General features: G+C 48.6%; 1 protein-coding gene across 1 annotated transcript in view; it reads left to right on the top strand.

Annotated features, from left to right (window-relative positions):
* The window catches only part of COX10 (cytochrome c oxidase assembly factor heme A:farnesyltransferase COX10), a 101121-nt gene extending 91189 nt beyond the window's left edge, over nt 1–9932 (top strand). Inside the window, exon 7 of the mRNA XM_080629210.1 lies at nt 9293–9932. Coding sequence (XP_080485336.1) covers nt 9293–9735 — 443 coding nt within the window. The 3' untranslated portion in view covers nt 9736–9932. The remainder of the gene's footprint in view (nt 1–9292) is intronic.
* Nucleotides 9933–23321: the final 13389 nt, after the last annotated feature.

The raw sequence follows: 23321 nt of genomic DNA, 5'->3' as shown, positions 1-23321 counted from the left end.
GACCTTCCTGTGCTGATGCACCAAAGGCTGGATCCCAGCCAGCAAGCAGTATCGGTGTCTTAGAGCAGAGCAATTCAGTGCCACGGTGTCCATACAAACCACCCAGTTAGATGGAAGTGACAAGCGGGGCTCCTCAACATAATGTGCTTATCAGTTAAGGGGATTTATTCTGAGTAGGTGGCAATGGCATAGCAGATAACAGCCCTGACACTAGAGCAGACATTACAGACCCATGGTGGCCTAGGAGCCCTAGGTATTACTGCACCAAAGAATGTTTATCTCAAGAGACTATTTAGTTTATCTCAGATGCTCCACTTCTGGTCTCGCTTTCCTGCAAGACATCTTGTACTGATTTTCATTCATTTTCAGAAATTTAAATAATTCCTGGGGCTATGGAATTTATAGACTTGGGTATCAGTTGTAATCATGTGGAGGCTGATTTCTAAATTGCCTTTACTTTGTAATTCAAATTGTGTTGTATGGTAGACATTAATTATGTCAGCCAACATCTATTTACAAATGGGGATTTAAAACCAGGCAGTTCTTATCAGCTAGTGATGTTTGGCAGATGGATGGTTTCAGTAACAACAAGAAAGAGAATAGGGGTGAGGGGGGGCTGTACCCAACCTGTCAATGGCTGGAGCCTCTCATGCCTCCCCTGGTGTAGCTCTTGTCTACCAGGAGCAGGGAGAGCAAAGCAACAGCTTAATTGCATGCAAAGTAAGCTTGGAGATCTTTGTGTCCCTTCCAGTTAAGCACTTTGAGCTTTAAAGCCGCTTGATGTGGGAGCAGGTCTGGGAGTCGCCGGCCTCTGTCCTGCAGCGGGAGCAGAGGAGGCTTCAGCTATAAGCCCCCTCCAGTAAACTCAGCTTTTGGGGTTTCACTTCTCAGATGAAAGACAGCAGAATTTGTGGTCTGTTGCAGAGGAAGCAGAGATATTCATGTCACTGACATATGAGAATTGGAAGCTGGGGGCCCAGGAGTGTGCTTTGTGGGGATAAAAACCAAGGCAGGGGACAGGGCTAGTAAGCAACTGGTCTGAATTCAGGACAGAAGCCAGTGGATTGTTTTTCTTTTCCCCTTTCCATCTTCATAAGAGACAATAAAATGGCAGTTTCAGTGCTGGAGCACCTAGGGACCGACCCCATGAACTCACAGGCAGCATGTCCATACCCAGTTCTCTACCCCATGCATGGCTGTTGCAGCAACAGGAGATGGGGCTGCGTGGCAGCCCCAGGGTGTGGGACACAACACCCACAGGAGGAGCACCACAGGGGTCTCTGCAGCAGAGACTCCCACCGTGGGCTACATGGGAGCCCCAGAGGAGCCTGGAAGAGGTCTCCATGGCTCTGCAGGTTTGCAGCGCTCTGGTCCTTTGGCAAACACTTCCTAAAGATATGGTCTGTGCAAAGGTTGTATTTCCATCTTACCCAACAGGCTCACTTTTCTTATGGCATCTGTTGCTGGGGTTACCTTATTAGTGGTGACCTTATTAGTGTATATAAGTATATAAAGGGGGAGTGTCACGAGGATGGAGCCAGGCTCTTCTCAGTGGCAAACAATGATAGGACAAGGGGTAATGGGTATAAACTGGAACACAAGAGGTTCCACTTAAACTTGAGAAGAAACTTCTTCTCAGTGAGGGTGACGGAACACTGGAACAGGCTGCCCAGGGAGGTTGTGGAGTCTCCTTCTCTGGAGACATTCAAAACCCGCCTGGACACATTCCTGTGTAACCTTATCTAGGTGTTCCTGCTCTGGCAGGGGGATTGGACTAGATGATCTTTTGAGGTCCCTTCCAATCTCTGACATACTGTGATACTCTGATACCTAAGATTATTTATGTACAGTGGTGTTGTTTTCCTCAGCCTTGTCTGTGTAATGAAAGGTGTTTCCCTGTGAGGCTCTTGGCTGTAATAACCTGTTGTGTGTCACACAAAAAGTGTGCCTGCCTGTGTGTATCCATATGCACACAGCTTTCCTCTGCGTGGCAAGTGTACCCGGGGACATCTGCTTTCCTCCTATTGAAGGCAGTGGCCAGGAATGCTCCCTCGAGGTGCAGAACCCCACTGCCAACTTCATTTCCCATTCCTGGTGGACACTGAGGATCGTCCTTTTGTTTTGCAGACAAGCTGTCCAACACATGGCCAACATCCCTTCCCTTTATGTGCTGAGCAGAGGAGTCTATCGCAGCCCCTGTTCCACAGGCCTTTTGTGCCATCCCTCAAAAGAAACAGCTATTGAAACCCATGACCATGAAGCTTTTGAGTTTCCCAGTGTTCTCCTCCTCGCCCTTGGTTTACATGACCGTGTAACCTTGAAGGCACACAATCAGGGCTGTGCGTGCCCACACCGACAGCCGGGACCATTGTTTGCAGCCCAGAGACCTTGTGCAAAGCTTTAGCAATGATACTTTCCCTTTTTTCCTTCTCAAGGCTGCTTGGCCGCTCACACAGCACCCGAAACAAGCGGTAGCATCTGCTTTTGTTTTCCAGTGGAAGCAGAAGTGCCAGTTGTTGTCTTGCTTGTGATGCTAATATAGGAAATGCTGCAGTGGCAAAATAGAAGCGAACTGCATCAATTTGGTTAAGGTTCGTGACTAGAAAATTCCTAAATGTCTTTGTCTTTGCAAAGGCTTCATCATCACCAATTAAGGTGTAAATTTTGTAGAGCTGATCCCTTTTCTACCTCCAAAGACAATGGGAAAAATGAAATACTTGGTGGCTTTTTTCCTCAGGAGTGATTGTATCCTGGCAGTATCGTAAAATCCCAGGCTGGTTTGGGTTGGAAGGGACCTTAAAGCTCATCCAGTCCCAACCCCCTGCCATGGGCATGGACACCTTCCACTAGAGCAGGTTGCTGCAGACCCCATTCAGCCTGGCCTTGAACACTGCCAGGGATGGGGCAGCCACAACACCTTGAACACTTGTCAGTCAGAGGCCACTTGATCTCCTCTAACAGTCATTTTCCATCACCAGAACAAGGAGAGGCAGCAGTTATTGCTCCTTCCAACTCCCCTTCACAAGCAGAAAGTGCCACTGCCACCTTAATAAACCACTTCTTATGTATCAGGGCACTACATCTGTGTTACGGATGTGACTCCAAACCACTGTGAATGTTTGTACCAGCTCCCACATATAATCCTTTGGGTGTTCAATCTCAGATTGAATCTGCAGTGGGCAGCAAGGCTTTGACAAGGGTTCAGAATCTTTACCCCCATAATTGCTTCATAGTTAGAAATCTTGATTTTCTGTGTTAGGCTTGTGAATGAGCATAAAAGATAGACAATAAAAGCTTTGGAGACGCATCCAGTACATTTCCTGCAAGCATAACATCCTGTAAAAGCCATGCAGGACCCCAGTGAAGAGGTTTGGCCTGGGTATGTTAGATTTCCTGTAGAAAAGGTGAAAAATGTGGCCTGAGACAGCACGGTTGCTCACAAGCAGGTGGATGCAGCTGGACGAAGTCAAGTCTCTGAGCTCTAATCTACCTTGTCTGGATTAAAGAGGAGTAATTTGTTCAACATCTTTTAAGGGAGGAGAGCCAGTTGTGTGCTATCAAGTAAAACGGTGTGTGGTTGTTTCCTGACTACGAGCCATTAAAAGGCTGAGCTTAGGCTACCAAAGCCTTCCCCCTCTGACAGCAGCCAAACCCATACCAGTTTCCTAGAGACAAAAGGCCGGCGCTTTCCTCTTCCTAAGTCAGGAGCTACCAGGGTCTGGAAATGATTTTAAAATTCCTTCACATTATTCAAGGCAGAAGAATTACTAAAATTGTGCTTTAAGCAAAACAGCATTCTTGGGTTGCCAAGGCAGTAAACACCAGCTTTGGGAAATGCAGTCAGATTTCAACATCTGTTTTGGAGCTGATATTTTAACCATTCCGTGTTTATTTTAATGCCTTGGTTGGCCTCTTCCCAGTCGTACATATGCAGCAACCAAAGCAAAGACAGAAGGAGCGAGTCCGTTCTTGAATTGATGCTGTTATAGATCAGCTCCCCCTTCCTTATTCCTTTGTTTTATTGATAAAGTTTGTCCTGTCTGGAGCTTGAAAGTGATAGGAGAGGTTTGCAGGGCACTGTGTAATGGGAAGGCACTGTGTGTTGTCTAAAGAACAATGAGAAGAACAAGAAGAGAGAATTAAGTTGCTCATCTCCAGTGTGTTTTCAGGAACACGACGCTGATACAGCAGTCTGTAGATAACCTTGGACGTGTTTGCCTTGACTTGTGCAGACAGGCCCACATTCATCTGCCTGCCGGGGCTGGTTGGGCTCCAGCTTGCCCTGCTCAGGAGCCTTGTGCTCCACCAACACACGCTGTGCTCCTTCCTGCACCCTCTTGTAGCCAAGGTCTTTTTCTGCCTTGGAAGAATTTGCCTTCAGAAAGTTTCTGGCAAGTTTCAGTTGGATCATCCCAAGCTATCACATCTTATTTAAGGCAGACAGCTGAAATGACTTGGCTACTGCTCCGTGTGCCAACTGCACAATGTATAAGGCTCTTTGATGATGAAAGGTATTGCTAGCATGAAAGAGGCATATTTCAAATTGCTGCTTAAGAGAGTGGCACCCTCAGAACAAGACAGTCGAGCAAGATCCAAACATTACTTCTGCCCTTTAGTGGATGAGAAAATAGGTTTGCAGTCCTCGGGGTGCTTTATGTGAATGGAATGGTTTTCTCAGAATGATGCTACGGGCATGTTTTCTGTTGGCACTGATAGCTCATAGCTGAATGTGCCAACTCCTTCTAGAGAAGGTGATGTATAGACTTGAACATACTCTGCACCTTTTCCAGGACATTGGAAGTTTGAGGGACTCGTATTAGGGCCTGGAGCTTTTTGTCCCTTGGGTTACTGATCCCAGCGCAAAACCAGGATGACAGAACAAGAAGCTGTTGCCACCTGATTGCTCTGCTCTCCTCCCCATGTGTTAACAAGTGCTCAGAGCTCACACCCTGCGAGAGCGTACATCCTAAAAACCACCGTGCAGTTCCCTGCTCGTAGGTGCTCTTCTTAGCAGAAAGGCCAAAGACTCAATGGGGTCAGGCACTGACACTGCTCCCTCGCCTGGGATTTGGACCATCCAGCAAAGGAGAGCATCATGAATTGCTTTAAAAGGAATAAAATGTGAAAAAGAATCAAATTCTAGAGGTGCCACATGGTCTCCTTGACACCATGAGGAGCATAACTTCATAAGGGGATGCTTCTTGCTCTTGCAGTTGTGAAAATCAGACTGTCAGCTCCTGTGGTTTGCAAGCCCAGAATCACTTAGTTGCTTTTGGAAGTCTCATCTCATAATTATTTCCAAGTCCTACCCAAGTTTATTGAAGCTTAAATCATCTTGCCAAGCAATTTCCAAATGACTCTGGAATTTAGTGTCTTGTTTGTTTTAGGAAAAGTGCAATTTATAAACCTTCAGTATTTCATTGGATAAAAATACATCTGCGGAAAGGAAGAACCATTTTCTACCTTCTTGACATTTTGGCTTTATCTTCGATATTAAAATAAAAATCTCAGCTTGTTCTTGTTTATTAAAAAGAAGCTCTATTACTATTTAAATACTTCCAAAAGAATTTAAGAAAAGAAATAATAGCTTAACCTTAACATTCATGATGAACAGTCAGATCTGTTATTTGTCTTTAACTCTGTGGATGTCGTAGGGCCTACCTGATTCTCTGCAACCCTGTAACTTCGGAGATGATTTAAACTAGTACAAAGTGATTAAACAATAGGAAATCAACAAGAAAACATTTATACCTATTTTTCACACCAGAGTGTAAGAATACTGGAGACCTGCGTCCTGTTTGCCTAAATAGACTTCATTTCTTTCCCAAACCAAACAGGACTTGGCTGCCAAGTTACCGGGATTTATAAGTGTCTGCTTGTGGCTGTCCCAGGTTCTCACACTTGGAGAAGTGAAGAGTTTGGAAGTGGTCATAAATGGGCTAAGCTTGCAGCTATTAAAAATCTGGCCAAAAAGGCCAAAGAGTTTGGGATTCCACAAGCCAGGTACTTGTTTTCTTGCAATTCATCAACACAAACCCTGACCAGGAGCAGGGTGAGCGGATGTTGTGCCGATCCTAATCCAGGTGGATTTTTCATGTTCTACTGCCTTTGCTGTGAAATAATCCAGTCCCTTGCACTCTGGGTGGGATCCATTTTATTCCTTGCCAGTTTAGGGATAAAGGTCTTGACATATAGCTATTGCTTGTTGTGTTAAGTAGCCTTAGCTCAGTCTGGGCATCAAGGCCAGGCTGGAGGGGGCTTGGAGCAACCTGCTCTAGTGGAAGGTTGGAACTGGATGAGCTTTAAGTTCATCAGTTCTTTCCAACCCAAATCGATCTGTGATACTATGATTCTGTGATTTCTTATCAGTCTGCCTGCACTCAGGTTTCCATGTGCAGCAGAGGAGCTGAGGAAGGGCAAGATCTGCAGCATCCCTGGGTGCAGGCTGTCTCTCGCTCTACTCTGATAGCCAGCTTTGCTTTTGCAGCCTCTGTTCCAGCTCCAGTTGTTATGGCTGTGAATGACCTCGTCTGGTGCTCACTTCATTATAAACTCTGTAGAGGAAAATGAGATTTGCATTGATTAGACTGAGTTCCCAAACTGTTGGGAACTGCACAGAAGCAGCAGAGCAGACTGTGCTATGTTGAACCAGGTTTGTCTCCAGAGTTAGTCTTGCTGTAATATTGCTTAAAAACACTACTGACTTAATTATGACACAGTTAACATTCATCTAGTAATTAATGAGTGTTACAGTGTCTGCTCTGGGTTTGACAGGATTCCTACTGTGAGCTCGTTTGATGCTGAATTGTACTGTACCATGTGCTGTGCTTTGCAAGTCATCAGTCTTACGTGACACTTAAAGATCTCTGACAAGCTGACAATCTCAGCCTGGCCAGGGGAAATTGCAGGATAGCCAAGGCACATGGGAACTAACAGAAAGATCAGGTCAGTTAAAATCCTCATAATGGGCTATTAAAATGTTTTACTGTTGAGTTTCTCTGTAAAATATCAATTATCTCAATGGTTGTAATGTAATCAAAGTAATTAAATTCCAAAGGCTTGCATGTAAAAACCAGAGCTTTGTAAATGGGAATCCAGCCCCAAGTAGTTTGGTTGGTGTGTGTTTAAAAGTTTCTCCAGATGACTTCTTTCTTCATTTTAATGGTGTTATAGTTAGAGAACTGTTAAAGAGGTTTGTGTGCTTGAGGTTTAGGCTGTGTTTTGAGCTTGGCTGCACACAACATTTGAACAATTGAATAAGCAAAGCCCGCGTTACAGCCGAAACACAGGGATGCAGCACATGCCAGATGAAAAGCCAGCTCGTCCGTAGCCGTGGGAAGCAGGGACAGCCTCTGGATCCTGGCCCTGGCTCCTCAGCTGATGGATAATTGTAGGTTACCTTGCCCTAAGTGACAAGCTAATGTCTCTAAAGTGCTTCAGAGGTGAAACTTGAAATAGTACCATCTGAGGTTAATCACATTCAGGATCTTTCCTCAAGCACTGTGCTTAAGAAGACAAGGAAAAAGCTATAGGATGACATGCTATATAGGGATAGGGATATAGGGAGTGTTGCTCCTTGATTTGATTTTATTTCCATTTATTTCAGCAGAGCTACTCCCTCGGGCTCCCACAGAACAGAATCAGATCTATTCTGTTAGGACCAAAATGACATCTGTTGCCGTGATTTTCTGAAATCAGTGGTAATTTTGGGGTGCACCATTGTGAACCTTCATAAAGGTTCCAATATAGAGAACGGGCAGAACATCCGCAGTCTGAAAGTCAACTTTAGTAGGATCGAATGGTAGGATTTGCAAGTGATTCCAGGAAATCACCTGGGATTCATAGCAGGCAATGTTGTTCTGAAAGCTGCATGCCCAATATAGGAGGGTCTATCTCCGTGCTTCATATAATCAACTTGCAGAGGCAGGTACTCAGGTCATGGAGTATTTGTTAATGGTGGGTCTTCTATACCACTACTGAATCTTATAAGCAACTGGAAAACCTGCAGTAAGTGTAATGGACCATTCCTTCACTGGTTGATCAATTAGGGCAAAAAAAGAGGCTCTTTTGCAAACTTAAGGTTGTTGTAATTTGTATGACGCTACCAGTGTAAGGTGTGCTCTTTAAGACAAGAACTAGACATGCCCCAAGGAATGTACAGCCAGAGAAATGTGAACCATGAAGCAGTTCAAAGGAGACAGGGACTTTGTTAGAGCATTTGGGAAAGAATTGAAATACATTAACCTGTGGGCAGATAAGTGTTGCTGTTTCTGTTTCTATCAAGTCATTAAGAGAATGAGTGAGAAGTAGTTTCCATAGAGAATGAGCTCATGGAGACAGGGAGATGCAAAGAAAGTGTTCATGCCAGAGCAGAGTGTTTGGGAGCTCAGGAAACAAAAGGAAAATCCAGGAACGCTCATAATGTGCAACAGCCTTGGGGGATTTTTTGTGTCTTGAGACAAAATCAGCGCAGGGAGTTTAGTCTGAGGGCCTCCTTGAAATCAGCATACAAGCTGCTTCTGCCTTGATAAGCCCTGTACCCTGTCTCAAGGATAACTGGGGAACATGTGGTGCTTGCATAGTTCTTTATTAAATGTAGAAGTAGTGGGTGAAGTAGAATTGGTGTGAGTAGAGTTACTTGAGCAAACTACTTAGAGGTTCCTGCAATGGGTTTGAAGGAATAGAAGTTCATCATCTTTGTCACCTCATTAGCAGCTCCTGGTGAGGCAGGCGCTCCAGTGCCCTGAGCAGTTCCCTCACTTCTCCCTCATACATAGGCTTAGCCTTGCTCTGGGCTACACAGTGCTGGCATTTCCCCAGTTCTCAGGAGGAAGCAGCTCATCCTCCTTTTCTGCTCTCATGGAGGAGGGCTGCCTTGTTCCGGTCAATGTGACACTGCTCTGCCCACTGGCTTTGCTCTTCTCTGGATGCACTACCTTGGGAACCCGGGAGGAGAAGGTAGAGGCACCCAGGAAAACAATCCCTTGCCCAACTTTGCTTCATTTCCATCAGTCTTCCCTCAGGTAGAGGCTGAATTGGTGCAGAACCCAGTTAGCAATGGTTCGTTAGGAGGAAGTGACTTGTTGAAATGCTTTTCCAATTAAGTGCTCTGAAAACAGCAGAACCACCATGTGCAACCCTATGTAAATGCTGTTAAGAACAGAGCACATCTCACCTGACACAGCAAGCCTTGTCTTCTGCACAGGTTCATAGTGCTGCTCTTCTGTATGGGCTGAGCTCTTTCGATTGCAGTGTCCCTCTAATGCACCTTTCCTTCCCTCTCCCACTGCAGGTGCATTGCTGTTAGGAGGAATCCTCTACTCCTGGCAGTTTCCTCACTTCAATGCCCTGAGCTGGGGTCTGCGGGAAGATTACTCCCGAGGAGGATACTGTATGATGTCCGTCACGCACCCAGGGCTGTGCAGGCGGGTGGCTCTGCGCCACTGCTTGGCCTTAATCGGACTCTCAACAGTGGCTCCTGTTCTCGACATCACCACGTGGACTTTCCCCGTCATTTCGCTCCCTATCAACCTCTACATCTCCTACCTCGCCTTCCGGTTCTACAGGGATGCAGACCGCAGCAGCTCCAGGAAGCTCTTCTTCTGCAGCCTGTGGCATTTGCCAATGCTGCTGCTCGTCATGTTCACGTGCAAGAAATCGTTCCTAGAGAAGGAAGACAAGGGCGATCTGCTTGGTGAAAGTCATGGGAGGGCAATGGAAATCAGATTGCCTTAAATGTCAATTACTTGTCGTCCTTGTGACACATCAGGTAGTATATTTTAGTGATTACAAGGGGGAAACCTGAGGGGATCTGCTTGAAGAAGACTCATTTGTGCCTGGCGACCGCTTCATGCAATAACTTTCTGTTTTCTTCTGAAAGGGAATAGACAGGATAGCTTAAAGCATTCACAGGCCTCAGGCCCATTCACTCATCACGGGTTATGATTTAGCCGATGTCACAAGCACATCACTTTGGGATGGCCTTCCAAAGCCTCCATGAGTCATGGCCTCTCATCTCGTGGGTAGGTTTTCACTTAGCAAGTCACAATGCGCACACTAACGGCCAGCACTGGCAGCCTTGGCAAAGCCATCAGGCAGCGACACATGAATGATTGCCCCTGCTTCCCAAGCATCCTTTCCAAATTCAGCTTTGAGGCACATGGTGGGTTGGGTGAGCTCTTCTTGTCTTGATCTGTGCCATCCCCACTCTGATATTACATGGAAGCCTTCATTCCTTGAGGCTTTTCGGTTACTTTTCCCAAGGTTCCCATTCACCCCAGTAGATTGTAGCTTTCATACAGCTGGCACAATGCTAACTGAGTAAGGAAAAGTCTCAGAACACCACACATCAGCATTTAACCAGCCTCTAGGTGAACAGCTCTTCTCTAACGTATTCCTTTAACACACTGTGAGCCATTCTGCTGTACATCCATCACAGCGAATTTCGGCCTCCTATGTGGTTTTATGTCATTGGAGTTTGAGCCCTGTGTGTCAGATCTTCAGCTGGTAAAAATGCCCATTACTGCTTATGTCAGTGAAGCTCTGAAAAGGTGTAGGAGGTGAGAACCAGATCTGAGAGTCTGATAGTTTGAAGGCTTTTCAATGCTGATGTGTCCTGTGCCAGCCCACTCAGCCTCAATGTCCTTGGATGAGCTCTGGACTTGCATCGAGAGTTTGAATTGCATTCAGTATCCCACTGTGGTGGCTTAGAGAGAAGGCTTCACTGTGAGGGTATGTAATTGGTAAGGAAACACATTTTACAGGAAAAAAGCTGGGTTTTTTTAATCTAATATTAAAAAATGTTCAAATTGCTGATGCAGCCACTGTCTCTCCAAAGCAATTACTGTGGATGGGCTCACTAAGAAATGCATTATCTTTGTTAACTGATACACTGAAGAACATTTCTAGCCACACTCTAATGTGCTTATGATCCCAGCACGGGGCTGTGGCTCGCCCTCAGCCTACCTGGGGCTGGCTGTGCCCTGCTGGGATGCTTCCAAGCACAGTAGCACCCAGGGTAGACAAAGACTGTGTTATTGTTATATATAATTAATGCCTGTTATGACTTGATGTGTTTTCACGCCAAGATTTCTTTCCCATGTGGAGAGGGACTGGGCAGCACAGCCGTGCATCAATGCAAAGATACAGCAGCAGGAGACACCGTCTCTCGTCTGATCCCGAATAAGGAAGCATCACAAATCTGCCACCACGTGCGTATCACACAGACATAAAACCTTCACTGCCTGCTTTCATGATGCACCACACCAACGTCTGGTCTTGGTTACGCTGGTGTGCATGAGGAGCAGCATGGTTAACCTCTGCTGGGCTGGTGGAGGTGCTCCCAGAGCAGAGCCACCTCTTTGACATGGCTCTTAAATCAGCTGCAAGGTTTTGTGCCTCTCTCAAGTGATTGCAGGTGACAGGATTGAGTTCCCTCTTACTGTGTGTCTGTTGTACTCGAGTTACTGCAGGCAGCACTTGGTAGAAATGTCTGGAAACCGCGCAACTCCTGAATTTGTTTTAAAACTGTATCCGGTCTTCTCTGCAATAAAGTACATACTGTACAAAACAAGAGAGATGAATGCTCCAAATCTGTTCTCAGCGATTCACTTCCTGAAACTCTGGTTAATGGCAAAGGTATTTGGTAGTTTTGTGGCGTTTCTCACAGCAACAATATTCCTCTTGGTCATTGCAAGAGCAAGGAGAGCTTGTGCAATCCTGGTTTCTTGTGCAAAAAGCACACTGAAACCAGGCTGCATGTGAGGTGAAAGGGTTTGTGCAAAGCCAAGGAGTTTGGTCAACCTTTAGCTGGGAGAGGAACCTGAAAAGAGCCGATGGCTCCCAAAACCCACAGCTTTTGCTCCCAGAGGCAGCAAGTTCTGCTGAGGCAGGAGGGTTGTGGTTTTCTCCTAAGTCATTACAGAGCCAGGCTTCGGGGCAGCCTGTCAGTGCTGTCCTGACAAACTCAGCTCTGATGAGAGGTCCAAGGACATGCCTGTGGTTTCATGTTGAGGAGCAGTCATCTTTGTTTCTTAGGCCTAGATGTGTGACATTAGCGGGGTTTAGGGCTAGACAGGAGCTTTGTAATCATCACTGAGTGTCTGCGAAGTGCAGGTCACCGGGTTGCACCAGCACCTCCACACCCAGTCTGTTTGGCAGGAGAGAAAGCCTGGCTTTAGAATGAGTGGACGTGGGATTTAAAGGTAAGAATCACCTTATTTTGTTAAAAAGAAGCTTTTTTTTTCACCTAGAAGGTGTTCTCTGCTTTGGTACCAAATGTGTCAGGTATGAATGAAAGCATCTACTGTCATATTCCACCTTTAGGAATTGTTGCTGGTGCATGTGCTTTGAAAATAAGAACATTGCCAAACGGAGATCTTGGGTGCTGGTGCCAGTGTGGAAACAAAACAAATCCATCTCCTGTCCTCATCCAGGGGTGTTTGTGGTCGCTGTGGCCCTACATGGAGGATTAATGTCAGCCATCCCCACTCCAGCACTACTGCTGCCCAAATCCTGCAGGTGAGGTGCACTGAAGTGTCTTGATGTGGTCACTTTGCACAATTGGGAGCAAAACTTGGGCAAGCATCAGGCTTTGCAGGGCTCCTTGAATCTGAACCAGCAGTTCCTGTGTAGAATTGTAGTGTTTTGTTTCCTTGTTCCATTTGGAGAGCTTGAATATAGATTGGTTGTTATCCCATTATCCTGGTTACTCCCCATGAACTGGGAGGATACCTGCTAGTTATGTGGTAGTGAGAAAACCCAGCAGCAATGTGCAGTGGACCTGCTAGCCCTGGGTCTGCTGGTAGGTAAGAGGGTCCCATCCATGTGCTGCTGTGACAGCGGGCAGCTCTGCACCAACAGAAGCCTGTACTGAAGCTCACAGAGGAATCTGAGCAGTGACTTGAGAATGAAGCTGGTTTTTGCTCTATTTGGACTTAAAACCTTTTGTGTGGTTTTGTGGATAAAACAGCAGCCCTGAGGCTCAGGGGATGTTCATTCTTTCCGGATCTCTGCTGAAGAAATGCACTCCATCCATAAAATAGGGGTGATGATGTTTCACCTTGTTGGATAAATGAACAGCCCATGTTTTTGTCAGCCCATACCCCTTTTTTCCACATGGCTCTGTAAAGAGAGCACTGGGTAATGGTTTGAGGAGCATTGCAGAGAGCTGGCACTGGATTAGCAACCTGGTCTAGTGGAAGGTGTCCCTGCCTGTGGCAGGGGGTTGGAACTGGATGAGCTTTAAGGTCCCTTCAACCCAAAGCAGTCTGATTCTATGATTCCTTCTGCATCTCTTCTCTGCTCTGACCATCAGGTCACTTGATCTCACCACAACACTTGCTTTGCAGGACAGTGCAGGGAGCTGAGCCATGAGATGCTGAGTTGCCCCAAGCTCTTCCAGGAGCCCCACGTCCTGTGGGAAGCACCATGGCAGCATCCCAGCGAGCTGGGCAGTTGGTGGGGCTCTGCACTTCATTCAGCATGAATGAGGAAACCCAATCCCCGCACACACAGCTCTTTCCCTTCTCGTTTCCCCCACTGGGCTTTGGTTTTTTCTCGCTTCCTGTATCAATCTCCGATATAATCTGCCCCAGCAGAGTAACACATTCACACTCCTCTGGCTCCAGCAGCGTTTCCCACTCAGCCAGGCCACGGCATTTCAAGGCTTTACACAAAACACACACGTCCTTTTCAGTCCTCACGGTCCCAGGAGAGTGGCAATGGAAACAGAGTGATACTATTAGAAATCATTATCATTACAGATAGAAAGCATGTTGTCCTGGTTGCTCTCCAGAGGTGATTAGATATCCATCCCCCCTTCCTTGGAAATGCAGGCTGTCTACAGAACACTTTGCTTTTAAAACAGAACTATCAGCACTGTTTGCTTACCAAGCAGCTCTGCTGGAGGTGGTAACACTAGATGCTCCGTTGCAGGCTGTCCCCAGTGGCATTTCTAGTCATGGTATTTCCTAACCAGGCAAAGAGCTGCCTCCAGCAAGGGATGCAGGAAGCTATTCATGCTGGTGATGTGGCCTTGGGTAGGTTGTTTGCCTCTTGGTGCTGCTGTTTCTTCTTCCAGTCAAGGAGAAGGTCGATCCTGCAGAGCAGGGCTTGTCCCCTGTAAGTGCATGTCCAGTACTTGGCCCTGCCAAAGGGAACTCCTCTGGTTCTAATGTTCATCATCTCCCAAGCAGCGTGTTGTTAGTTCAGGGATCAAGGATGACAACTGAGATGTGGGGTCAGAGGTGTCGCAGAAGGTCAGACCTTCCTCTGTGAGAGTCCCTCAGACTGTGCCTTACTGGATGCTTCCATTGACGGCTTTTAGTCCCCTTCGAAATATGCTACAGGCTTTTAGGGCTTCAACACAACATTTAGCAAGCTTTGGAGCTGCCTACCCAATCCTTCTGTCGACTGAGCTTGCAGTATTGAACGTGAGACAGTTGCTGTGCTGTTAACGCTTGCACGGTCTGGATTGCCATATCACAAGGATGCCAGCCCCTCCTAAAGGCTGCGGTCAGGACCAGGGGACTCAAGTTCTCCCTGACCCAAAGAGAAGGTCTTTTGAGCACATGTACAGCGTCCTGAAGCCATTCAGACCTCCATCAGAAGTACATGTGCTTCAGAGAGCACCTCTCTCATCAGCTCTGCCTCGTACACTTTCCATCACCTCTGCTTTCCTGCTTCCAGACTCGAACTGTTTGCACTGAAGGTTTTCCAGCGGGTCAGTGCCTCGGGCTGGGCTTTGGTTTCCAGTGTTCCAGAAAGGCACAGTTCAGCTGTTTCACAGAGCAAGGCTGGCAAAGCCAGCCCCTTTCCCACAATGCGGAGACGCTTTTCCTTCTGCTCCGGACCAGTGCTGGCACCTCCAGGCCTTGGAGCGAGAACAGACGATTTGGCAGCGGGTTCAGCTTGGTGCACTCATCCGGTCTGGGGAGGTACCGTGTGTTTCCCTGAGTCCCTGCAGGGTTACTGCTCCCAAATGCTTGAGCATCGCTGCTGACACCTCTGACCATAGCGGGGAGCTGGTGGGGGGCTGCTGCTGCTGTAGGGGAGCACAGGAAGTAAAGAGAGGTGCATGGAAAGGAGGATGCCTGCTTGTCCCTGCTAGAGCTGGAAAAGCTGCCCTAAATTCATACCTGTATCACTTTTCCTAGGAGCCCTGCTTCAGTCCTGCCCATTAAACGAGGCATTCTATGATTCTATACCCAGGTTTCACATCTCTCCAGAGTGGGGCTGTTTGGTGGTTGAGGTTTTCCCCCTGGTTTTGCTGTCCAAGATGCATTCCAAGGTCCCTTCTGTCCCCTGCTCCCCTTTTTAACACTTCCTGTTGTAACTACAGCTTCCCTTTGATCCATCTTTTTCATTAAATATGTTCTATAAAATACATGGACATTGCTTGTACCCATCAGAACTGCTGCTGTAACAGGATGTCTTTTCTTAAACACACAGACTTTGAGGAATTGCCCTGAGTGACTGAAAATGGGAGGGCTCTGACCTCCCACACTGACCAAACTGGAACCAGTACGGGCATCGTTACCATCTTCCTCCTCCAAAACGCAAGAAGGGGGAAGAGAGAAAGAGGCATCCCTGTGAGAGGACAGAGCTTCCTCCCAGCCAGGCAGGATGGACTCCAGCGCTGACCCTCTTATCCCAACGCATAGGACAAGACACGCACACAGATGCAGACAGGCGCATGGCAGTCAGAGCTCTCTTGCTGGCACAGGGACTCATCTTTTGTTTGCTGAGTAACGAGGAAGATTAACATTAGTGCTGCTGAGAAAGGCTGGGAGATGTCTGGGTTGTTTTCCTGGCCAGGCAGAGGAGGCCCTGCATCAAATTAGACTTGAAACAGAGATGCAGGCGAGGTGATTAAGGCATTTCCGCTGCGCTTCCAGGGGAGCTGCTGGACCGCATCCAAGCCGGGATGGGAACAGCCTGAGTTTATCAGCTGCACCCAGAGGTTTGTAGGGATGCTCTGCAGGGATACACGCTGCAGAGCAGCCGAAGGGCCAGTGACCCACATCCTGAGCCTTGGCTGTCTGAGCCAGTGCAGAAGGGAAACTGAGGCACACCAAGGGGAAGAGGGATGCCACAGCAACACCAGCAACAGAGAGAGGAGCGTTGTTTAGATCTCTTCTCCCCCTTCTGATGCCCCTGGCCTGCTGCTTAGTGCATTTTACGTGCACTTGGCTTTCAGCAGGAACAGGGACTGGCAGGAGCTGGCAGTATGTCGGGAGTGGGGCTGGTTAACCCTCATCAGTGCCAGGACGAGCAGTGGGATGAGCATAGCAGAGGCATGTGCAGTCATGTTCCCACAGCAGCTCTGCCCTGTGCTCCTCACTCACAGCACAGCATGGGGTGCAGGTCTGTCCCTATCCCAGGGGACCCCCAGCAACCTCAGTCAGCCCAGTGCTGTCCTCAGGACTTGGCAATGAATGCCAAACACTTCCATTTGGGAATGGGAAGGGGCCTGTGCCCTGCGCTGCCACTCTGCTGCCCCGCAGGGCTGGTGCTGAGAGTCATCCGGCATCTCCAATGGCATTTGCATTGCTTGGGAGCAACCTCGCTGGGCTTCCTGCTCCACAAGCATGTTCATAGGTGAGATGAGGAGCCACCACACTGGAAGCAGCATTGTGTGAACTATTGCAGGGCTCAGCCTAACTGGGGTCTGTCTTTGGAGCCATGCCCTGTGCCAGAGACAGACTCTACAGCTTGGAGCTAATGAACCTGCTCCAGCGCTGCTGGCCCCTCATATGCATATCCTCATATCCCCTTATAGGGAGGACTGCAGGAAGGCCGTGCTGGCCGGACGGACAGACGGACAGGCAGCGCTCGGGCCGCTCGCAGGGATGCGCTGGCTGTGCCTCGCCTGGCCACGATGGCAATGAACTCCCTCTGTTGACTTACCCTGAAGTTGCACCCCTTCATCCAGCGGTGTCCCTGTCTCGGGTAATAAATAGCACCTTCCGTACATGTCTTTAGTCCTGACTAAGCCACAGGCTGGGCTGATTATTGCTGCTTTTGTAGCCTTTACAGAGCCGGTTTTATTTATAATTGCACCCCGCTGGTGTGTTCAGAATGATTTTCCCTGCTGCGTCCCATGCGGTCCAGGGCTACAAAGCTGCATTCTTACAGTAGCTGTTGTTGGTTTTAATCACTTGTTATTCGGATGATGCATTAATAGCAGTATCTCTGTGAGACTGTTTTCTTTTCCAAAACACAACAAAAGCCAAGTGTTTGCCCTAATAAAACATGGGCTTTGTTGGCTCCCTCAACTAAATGAGGGCTCAATGCAGGGCCCATCTTACCCCATCCCATCCTCAGCCCCAAAACCTGCTCCTGACCCTCTGATCTAAAGGTGTTTGAGGCTCCATTGGGAGCAGGGGTGCTCGAAAGGCCCCATGTGGCTGGAGGGGTGTGAGTTTGTAATTCCATCTGCGCAGGCTGCAGAAGCCCATAATGATCCAAAATACACCTTGCAGATGTTCGTTTGCACCTTGTGATTCCCCTAAAACCCAAATAACCCCTTATAGCTTACATGACGGAGGGAAAGGGCGATAAGGCTGGGTGGTTTGTTGCTCTGGGGACAAAAAGCCACTGGTGAAAACAGGAATAAACCCAGAGCTGCCTTGTTGCCTCCTCTGAGGATGCTGTCACCAAGCTTGGCAAGTGGGTGAGGAGGAGAGGGGCGATGCTCTCTATTTTAGCCACTTATAAGGGGGGGGGGAACCCACCCAGCAAAACTCATCTGTGCTGGAAGTGTTTTAAATGAAACATTGAACTGAGGCCACTGCCTTTAATTTCATTCAGAAGAGGGCTGAAAGGCCATGGCAGCATGTCCGCTGCAGCACGGGTCATTCATGGACACTACAGGAGATGTGAAAACATCTGCTAGGTCCATGCCTGCTCCTTTCAGTACAGTTACTCCCCTTGCTAATAATTGTCTGTGTTCTGTCATCTAGAAAGGGACTTTGTGTGCCTCCCAGGTATTCTAATGCTAATTTGTTTAGTTAAAAAGGAGAAGAGGCTAAACAGATGTGAACCATTTGGTTAGGTTGTAGTTCATTTGTTAGGAAGTGCAAAGGATTCTTGGCAGGATATTAAATATTACCTTGGCTGCTCACAAACACTTCATATTTCAAGAGAGGAAGGGAGGTAGGGACTGCACTCCATAAATCAGCCTTTTCAAAGAGACAGAAAAAGGCAAACATTTGATAAATCTGTGTCATTATCCTTAGAGATCAAAGGGGGTTTTACATATGTATTTATGCAACTGGCAACCTAGGAGACAATAATAACAAACACAGATCTCTGACAGCTTGACAAAAATAGAAATTAGCCGCTTCTAATCTGTAATTATCTGGGAACTGTGCGAGGTAGGAGGTTCTAACAGCGCAGCGTTGGCTTGCTGCTGCGGGGACGGTGAGCGCACGTGAAGTCATTCAGAAAGGCATTTAGGAAGGTCCCTGGGCAAGAGGGTTGCAAAGGCTGACGGGTGGTAGCTGGGGATGCCCCCAGCATGTGCAGACCTGGCTCTATGTGCCGAGCCCAAAGCAGGCAGGAGCTACCAGAAGTCGCCAGGGATTTCCCTTTATGGCTTTCCAGCAGATGATGTACCAGGAATCTACCTGAAGGATGCCTGGAGACAGGAAGATTTCCATCTCCGGTTCTCTCTCCTGCTTGCCAGTAAGTTACAGATCCATATCTGATAGCATCCGTAGCCTGGCACACCTCTGCATTAACCTAGATGAGCCCTGCCACTACTCCCAGGAGACACTGACTCATTTTGTGCAGCTCCTTAAGTACAGAACTGGAGCCAAAGGCTCAGGGAAGAAGCTTGAAAAGACCCCAGAAGAGGTTTGCGAGCAGCACGAATAACAGGAGGACTGATGGGGGCTGCAATGGGCATTGCTTTAATCCAGGACAGAATTTAGTGGAGGAATTGAAACCACTCCAGAAGCAGCAAGGGCCATCTCCTCCCTTGAAAAACAAGGAGAAATCCAGTTGCTTGAAAATAATTCCATGGACAAAGCAAATGCAGCCACAGAAATTAGAGAAGGAGAAGTAGCATTATGTCATCTCACCTTTCCTTTTGGCCAGTCACTGGCCTGATTTCCTATTCTCTTGTGCTGCTTTAAAATGACTTCAGCAACTTGGTCTCTGCTCGTTCCCATGGGAAACTTCCACAGTCTATAGATTTCGCCGGTAGGAAACTCTTCTTGACAGTCAGACTGTATTTTCCTTTACTCAATTCCATCACATCACTCCTACTTACGCCTCCTTGGAGCACCCTAAACGCTCTTCGCCATTGAAGTCAGTGGAGTTATGCGAGCAGTAAATTTGGCCTGTGGCACTTGGAGAAATAGATATTAAACCCCCAGGGATGAATTAGGGGGCGAGGGGAGGGAGGGCAGGGGGGGAAAGGAAATGGTTTCAGGTTGAGAGAAACAAGATCTCCTCTTACATCTGTACAGCGGTGCTGCCCCGCTGGGAGCACGACCGGGACTCGGCAGCAAGATGCCGTGAGAGGCAATGATGTCCCTGGGATGTCCCTGAGCACTGGTGTGGTTACAAAGCCACATCTGAGGGCTCAGGGGCAGCATGTGGCACTGAGGCTCATGGGATGCACAAAGCTCTGAGCACTTACCTTGCTGGTGGCTGACCTGGTTTGAGTCCCAGTGATGCTACACACAGTCACCCAGCTGCCTTTCAGCCCAGGGTGGCCCGTTTGGCTATCACTGGGGTGGTGCCTGAGCTGGTCCAGCAATCCCAATCCATGTAATGCTGCAGGCTGTTAATGCTGTTCTGCGTTTCTCAGGACAAAATCCCAAATTCCCTGGGCCCTTTCCCTTGGCTCTTACGTCACTATCGTGACATTAATATGAGTCCAGCAGATGTGTGCAGTGATGGAGCCGCTGCGGTACCCAAGGAGAGGAGGATAAGCTGCACAAGACCTTTACATCAGCAATCCTCAGCTCCCCTCTGCTCCCAGCAGCCCAGGACATGCATGGCAGAGAGGAAGAGAGGGGACAGCACTGAGGACTTCATAGGGTGGAAGAAGTGGAATAAAGACATGAAAGCTCTCTCTTCCTGGGACCCATGATTGAGAAACATCTCCAAGTACTGCAGAATACCAATAAGGACAAAAAGCCACACTATAGATACAGATGTACAGAAGAGGACAGAACAGTGTGCAGAAGCCCCACACCAAAGCCCAGCATCTCAGTGTGCAAGGTGCTGTGTGTTGCCAAGAAAGAGGTGGTGTTGGCTGGTCACTGCACTGCAGGGTTATGCTCCAGAATGCCTTGTTTTCCCATGAACATGCACTTGATTAACATCATGAATTACGTTTCTCCCCACTGAACTGTGACCGTGTTGAGGAAATGGCTTCCTGTCTGGATTGGGACCAAGAGTACCCTGACTTGATTTTGGGTACCTGCTCCTATTTATTGCGCCAGCAGGACTGGCTCCTGCAGCTCTGTAAAGAGCTGTGTGTGCCCCGTCACTGACATACAAGTCTTTGGAAGGAAGGAAGATACTGAGCATTTCAGAACTGGCCTGTTCAGTGGGAAATAAATGGAAGGGAACACGGATTTTCTAGTTGGGAAGAGATAAAGCAACCAGGTGAAACAGCATTGTGCCAACAGGGTGGGATCAGCACTGAGAGATGCTGCCTTGTGTCAGACTCCAAGAAGATGCTGGAAAGCACATGACACAGGGCAAGTGGCCTGGGAAGAGCCATCCAGGGTGGATGAGCCTGCAGACCTGACCCTTCCTCTGTCCTTGCTGGATTCTTTGATCATCTCAGCTTGAAGGTGTGATGGTTCTCTGCTTTCTGCCTTGTTCTGCAGAGCTGGCACTTCCATCGCAGTGATGCTCCATTAAGTGCCACCATCAGGAGCTTCCCAGTGCCATCTGTGTAATAAATCCATCATCAAGAAGCAGAATCCAGAGGCTGTACTGATGCAGCTCAATTAGTTTATTGATGAACCAGCCAGCAAGACAGCCACTATTATGATTCAAGAGCTCTCCAGCAACAGCACGGGGCAAACCCAGCCTTGCATTCCTGTTTGTGCCCATTTCTTTCCAACCCCAGGTTCTTCGCTGTGTAGCCCCCATTGCTCTGTTGCCCTCATCAGTGGGGCACAACACACGTGCTCCTGCCATAACTGCTGTTTAACTGATTGCAAGAGGCAAAAGCAAGCTGGAGCCCTGCTCTTGAGGTGGCAGCAGGTACAGAGGAGACCCATGGGTCAGAATGGAAGATGGAGCCACAACTGGTTCTCAACCCACTTATCCAAACCTGCACCCCCTGCTCCAGGGAGAGCTCAGAGTGGGCTCATCCCTCCTCCTGATCCACTGTTGCTCGGATGCTGTTTCTGATCACTTACCCATTTGCCATTCCCAGGGAGAAAATCCAAATGTTGAAGATACAGTTCCAGTAAAACCTGTCTTGGGGCTATTTTTCTTAAAGCCAATCCAACTTTTACAACCTACAGCTGACATACATTAAGGGCTTAAGCCAAACTTTCTGTGACATTTTGTTGATGTTATCCTGGCTGGTGCTGGTGGATGTAAGGAACAAGGAGAATTATTCCACCTGAAGGGTTTCCCTCTTACCTCATGGGTGTAGAAACTTGCAGTGGTGCAACCCGTGCATGGAAGCAGCAGGGTTTGAGGTGTACAGAACGCTGAGTAAAGGGGTGAGTAAACCTGGGTCTGGGAGAGACAGCCTGTGTCCCTTGTGGAGTGATTGCTGCCTGCAACTGTGATTCATGCATTGCCTGGAAATGTCCTCTTTAATTCCCTTCACAATTACCAGTCTGGGCCAGCTGGCAGAGCTCTGCCAGCACACAGAGGGAAACTAGAAAGCAATTCCTCCTACAGTTCATCTCTGCTTCGTTGGTATCACCCTTCACACCAGCAGCGCCATTCCTTTTATCTAATAGCAGAGAACTGCTTTGGAGTTGTTGGCTGTTTGACTCTGGAGTTGAAGCACAAAACATCTCCTTGCTTCATCCCCAAATCAGCTTTGCCTGGTCCCAGGAAGGATGGGGACCAGCGGCACTGATGATGATGGGGGCTTGGATGGCCCAAGCACTCTTCTTAGCTCTCTGTTAATCCCCTGAGCAGCTTTCAGAGGACCCATCCACCCCTCGGGGTCTTATTTCCCCTCCGCAGTCTGCCTGGTTTCATTAGTTTGTAAAGTCTAGTTTATAGCTTGGGATTATTTTACAAGACACTCAGAGCACAGCCAGCGTGAGCAGAACAGTCCGCTTCTCATGAATGGATGTAAAGCTGGTATCAGTCAGCATCATGCTATCGCTTCTGACACACAAGGAAATGGGAAGGAGGATCCCAGAGCTGGTGGTGTCATGGGAATAGTCTCCTTGGCCAAATGCTCTCAACTCAGTGTTCACGGGCTGTTGTGTTGTGGTGGTGTTGTGTTGCTCCCAATACGTGGACTGTGACAGAATGTACAGGTTGGGGTTTCAGCAAACACAGTGCTCATGGAAAAGCCAGTGCACGTCACAAGAATAGGTAAATCCAAGTACTTTGGGGAGGAAGAGGACGAGGAAATGACTGAGATGCCCCCAACACCGTGATTCCCCATTGCCCGACCCCCAGCTGGCAATTCCCCGCAACCACGGGGGGGGGGGAGCGGGGAGTGGGATCAGGAGTATGTGGGCTTCCGCACTTCCCTCTCTGTCCCGCAGCCTCCAGAGGAAGGATGCGGCCATCGCACCGGGCGTTCGGCTGTGCACTGTCCGCAGGTAGGGCTAATGCAGTGAGGGCACTGAGGGATAGGTGGAGCAACAGGGACAATCCCGAGGTGCATTATCTTGTCCTGCGGTTCTCCTCCGTGATGCACGGTAAGCAGCCCTCTGAACCCTTCCGTCTGGCAAGTAAACTTGGTGTTTCATCATTCAGTCCCGTTTAGGGATAAAGCCACGTGTGATCAACGTTCCCGAGTGGAAGCCCTGCGGGGCACACTCAGCCCGAGGGCGCTCCCTGTGCGAACCCGAGCCTTGGTTCACGCCGTCAGCCCCCCGCAGCCCGGCCGTGCTGAGCTCCAACAGCCTCAAATCGCCGTTCCCTGCCACCGGGAGCTTCCCTATCGCCATCACCGCACCCCCGCTCCCCCCGCCCTGCCCCAGCGCGCCCCGCGGGCCCGCACGGTCCGCGCCGGGACAGGGCAGGCGGATGGAGCCGCGGCCCCGACGGTCCGAGCCGCAGGGCGCCCCCCCCCGCCCCCGCTCAGCCAATCAGCGCCTCCCCTCGCCCTCTCCGCCCCGCCCCTGCTCGCTTCTCCTTCTTCT

This window comes from Psittacula echo (assembly GCF_963264785.1).
Source record: "Psittacula echo genome assembly, chromosome: 14".
Taxonomy (NCBI): Eukaryota; Metazoa; Chordata; class Aves; order Psittaciformes; family Psittacidae; genus Psittacula; species Psittacula echo.
This window is presented reverse-complemented; position numbering and strand designations above follow the sequence as displayed.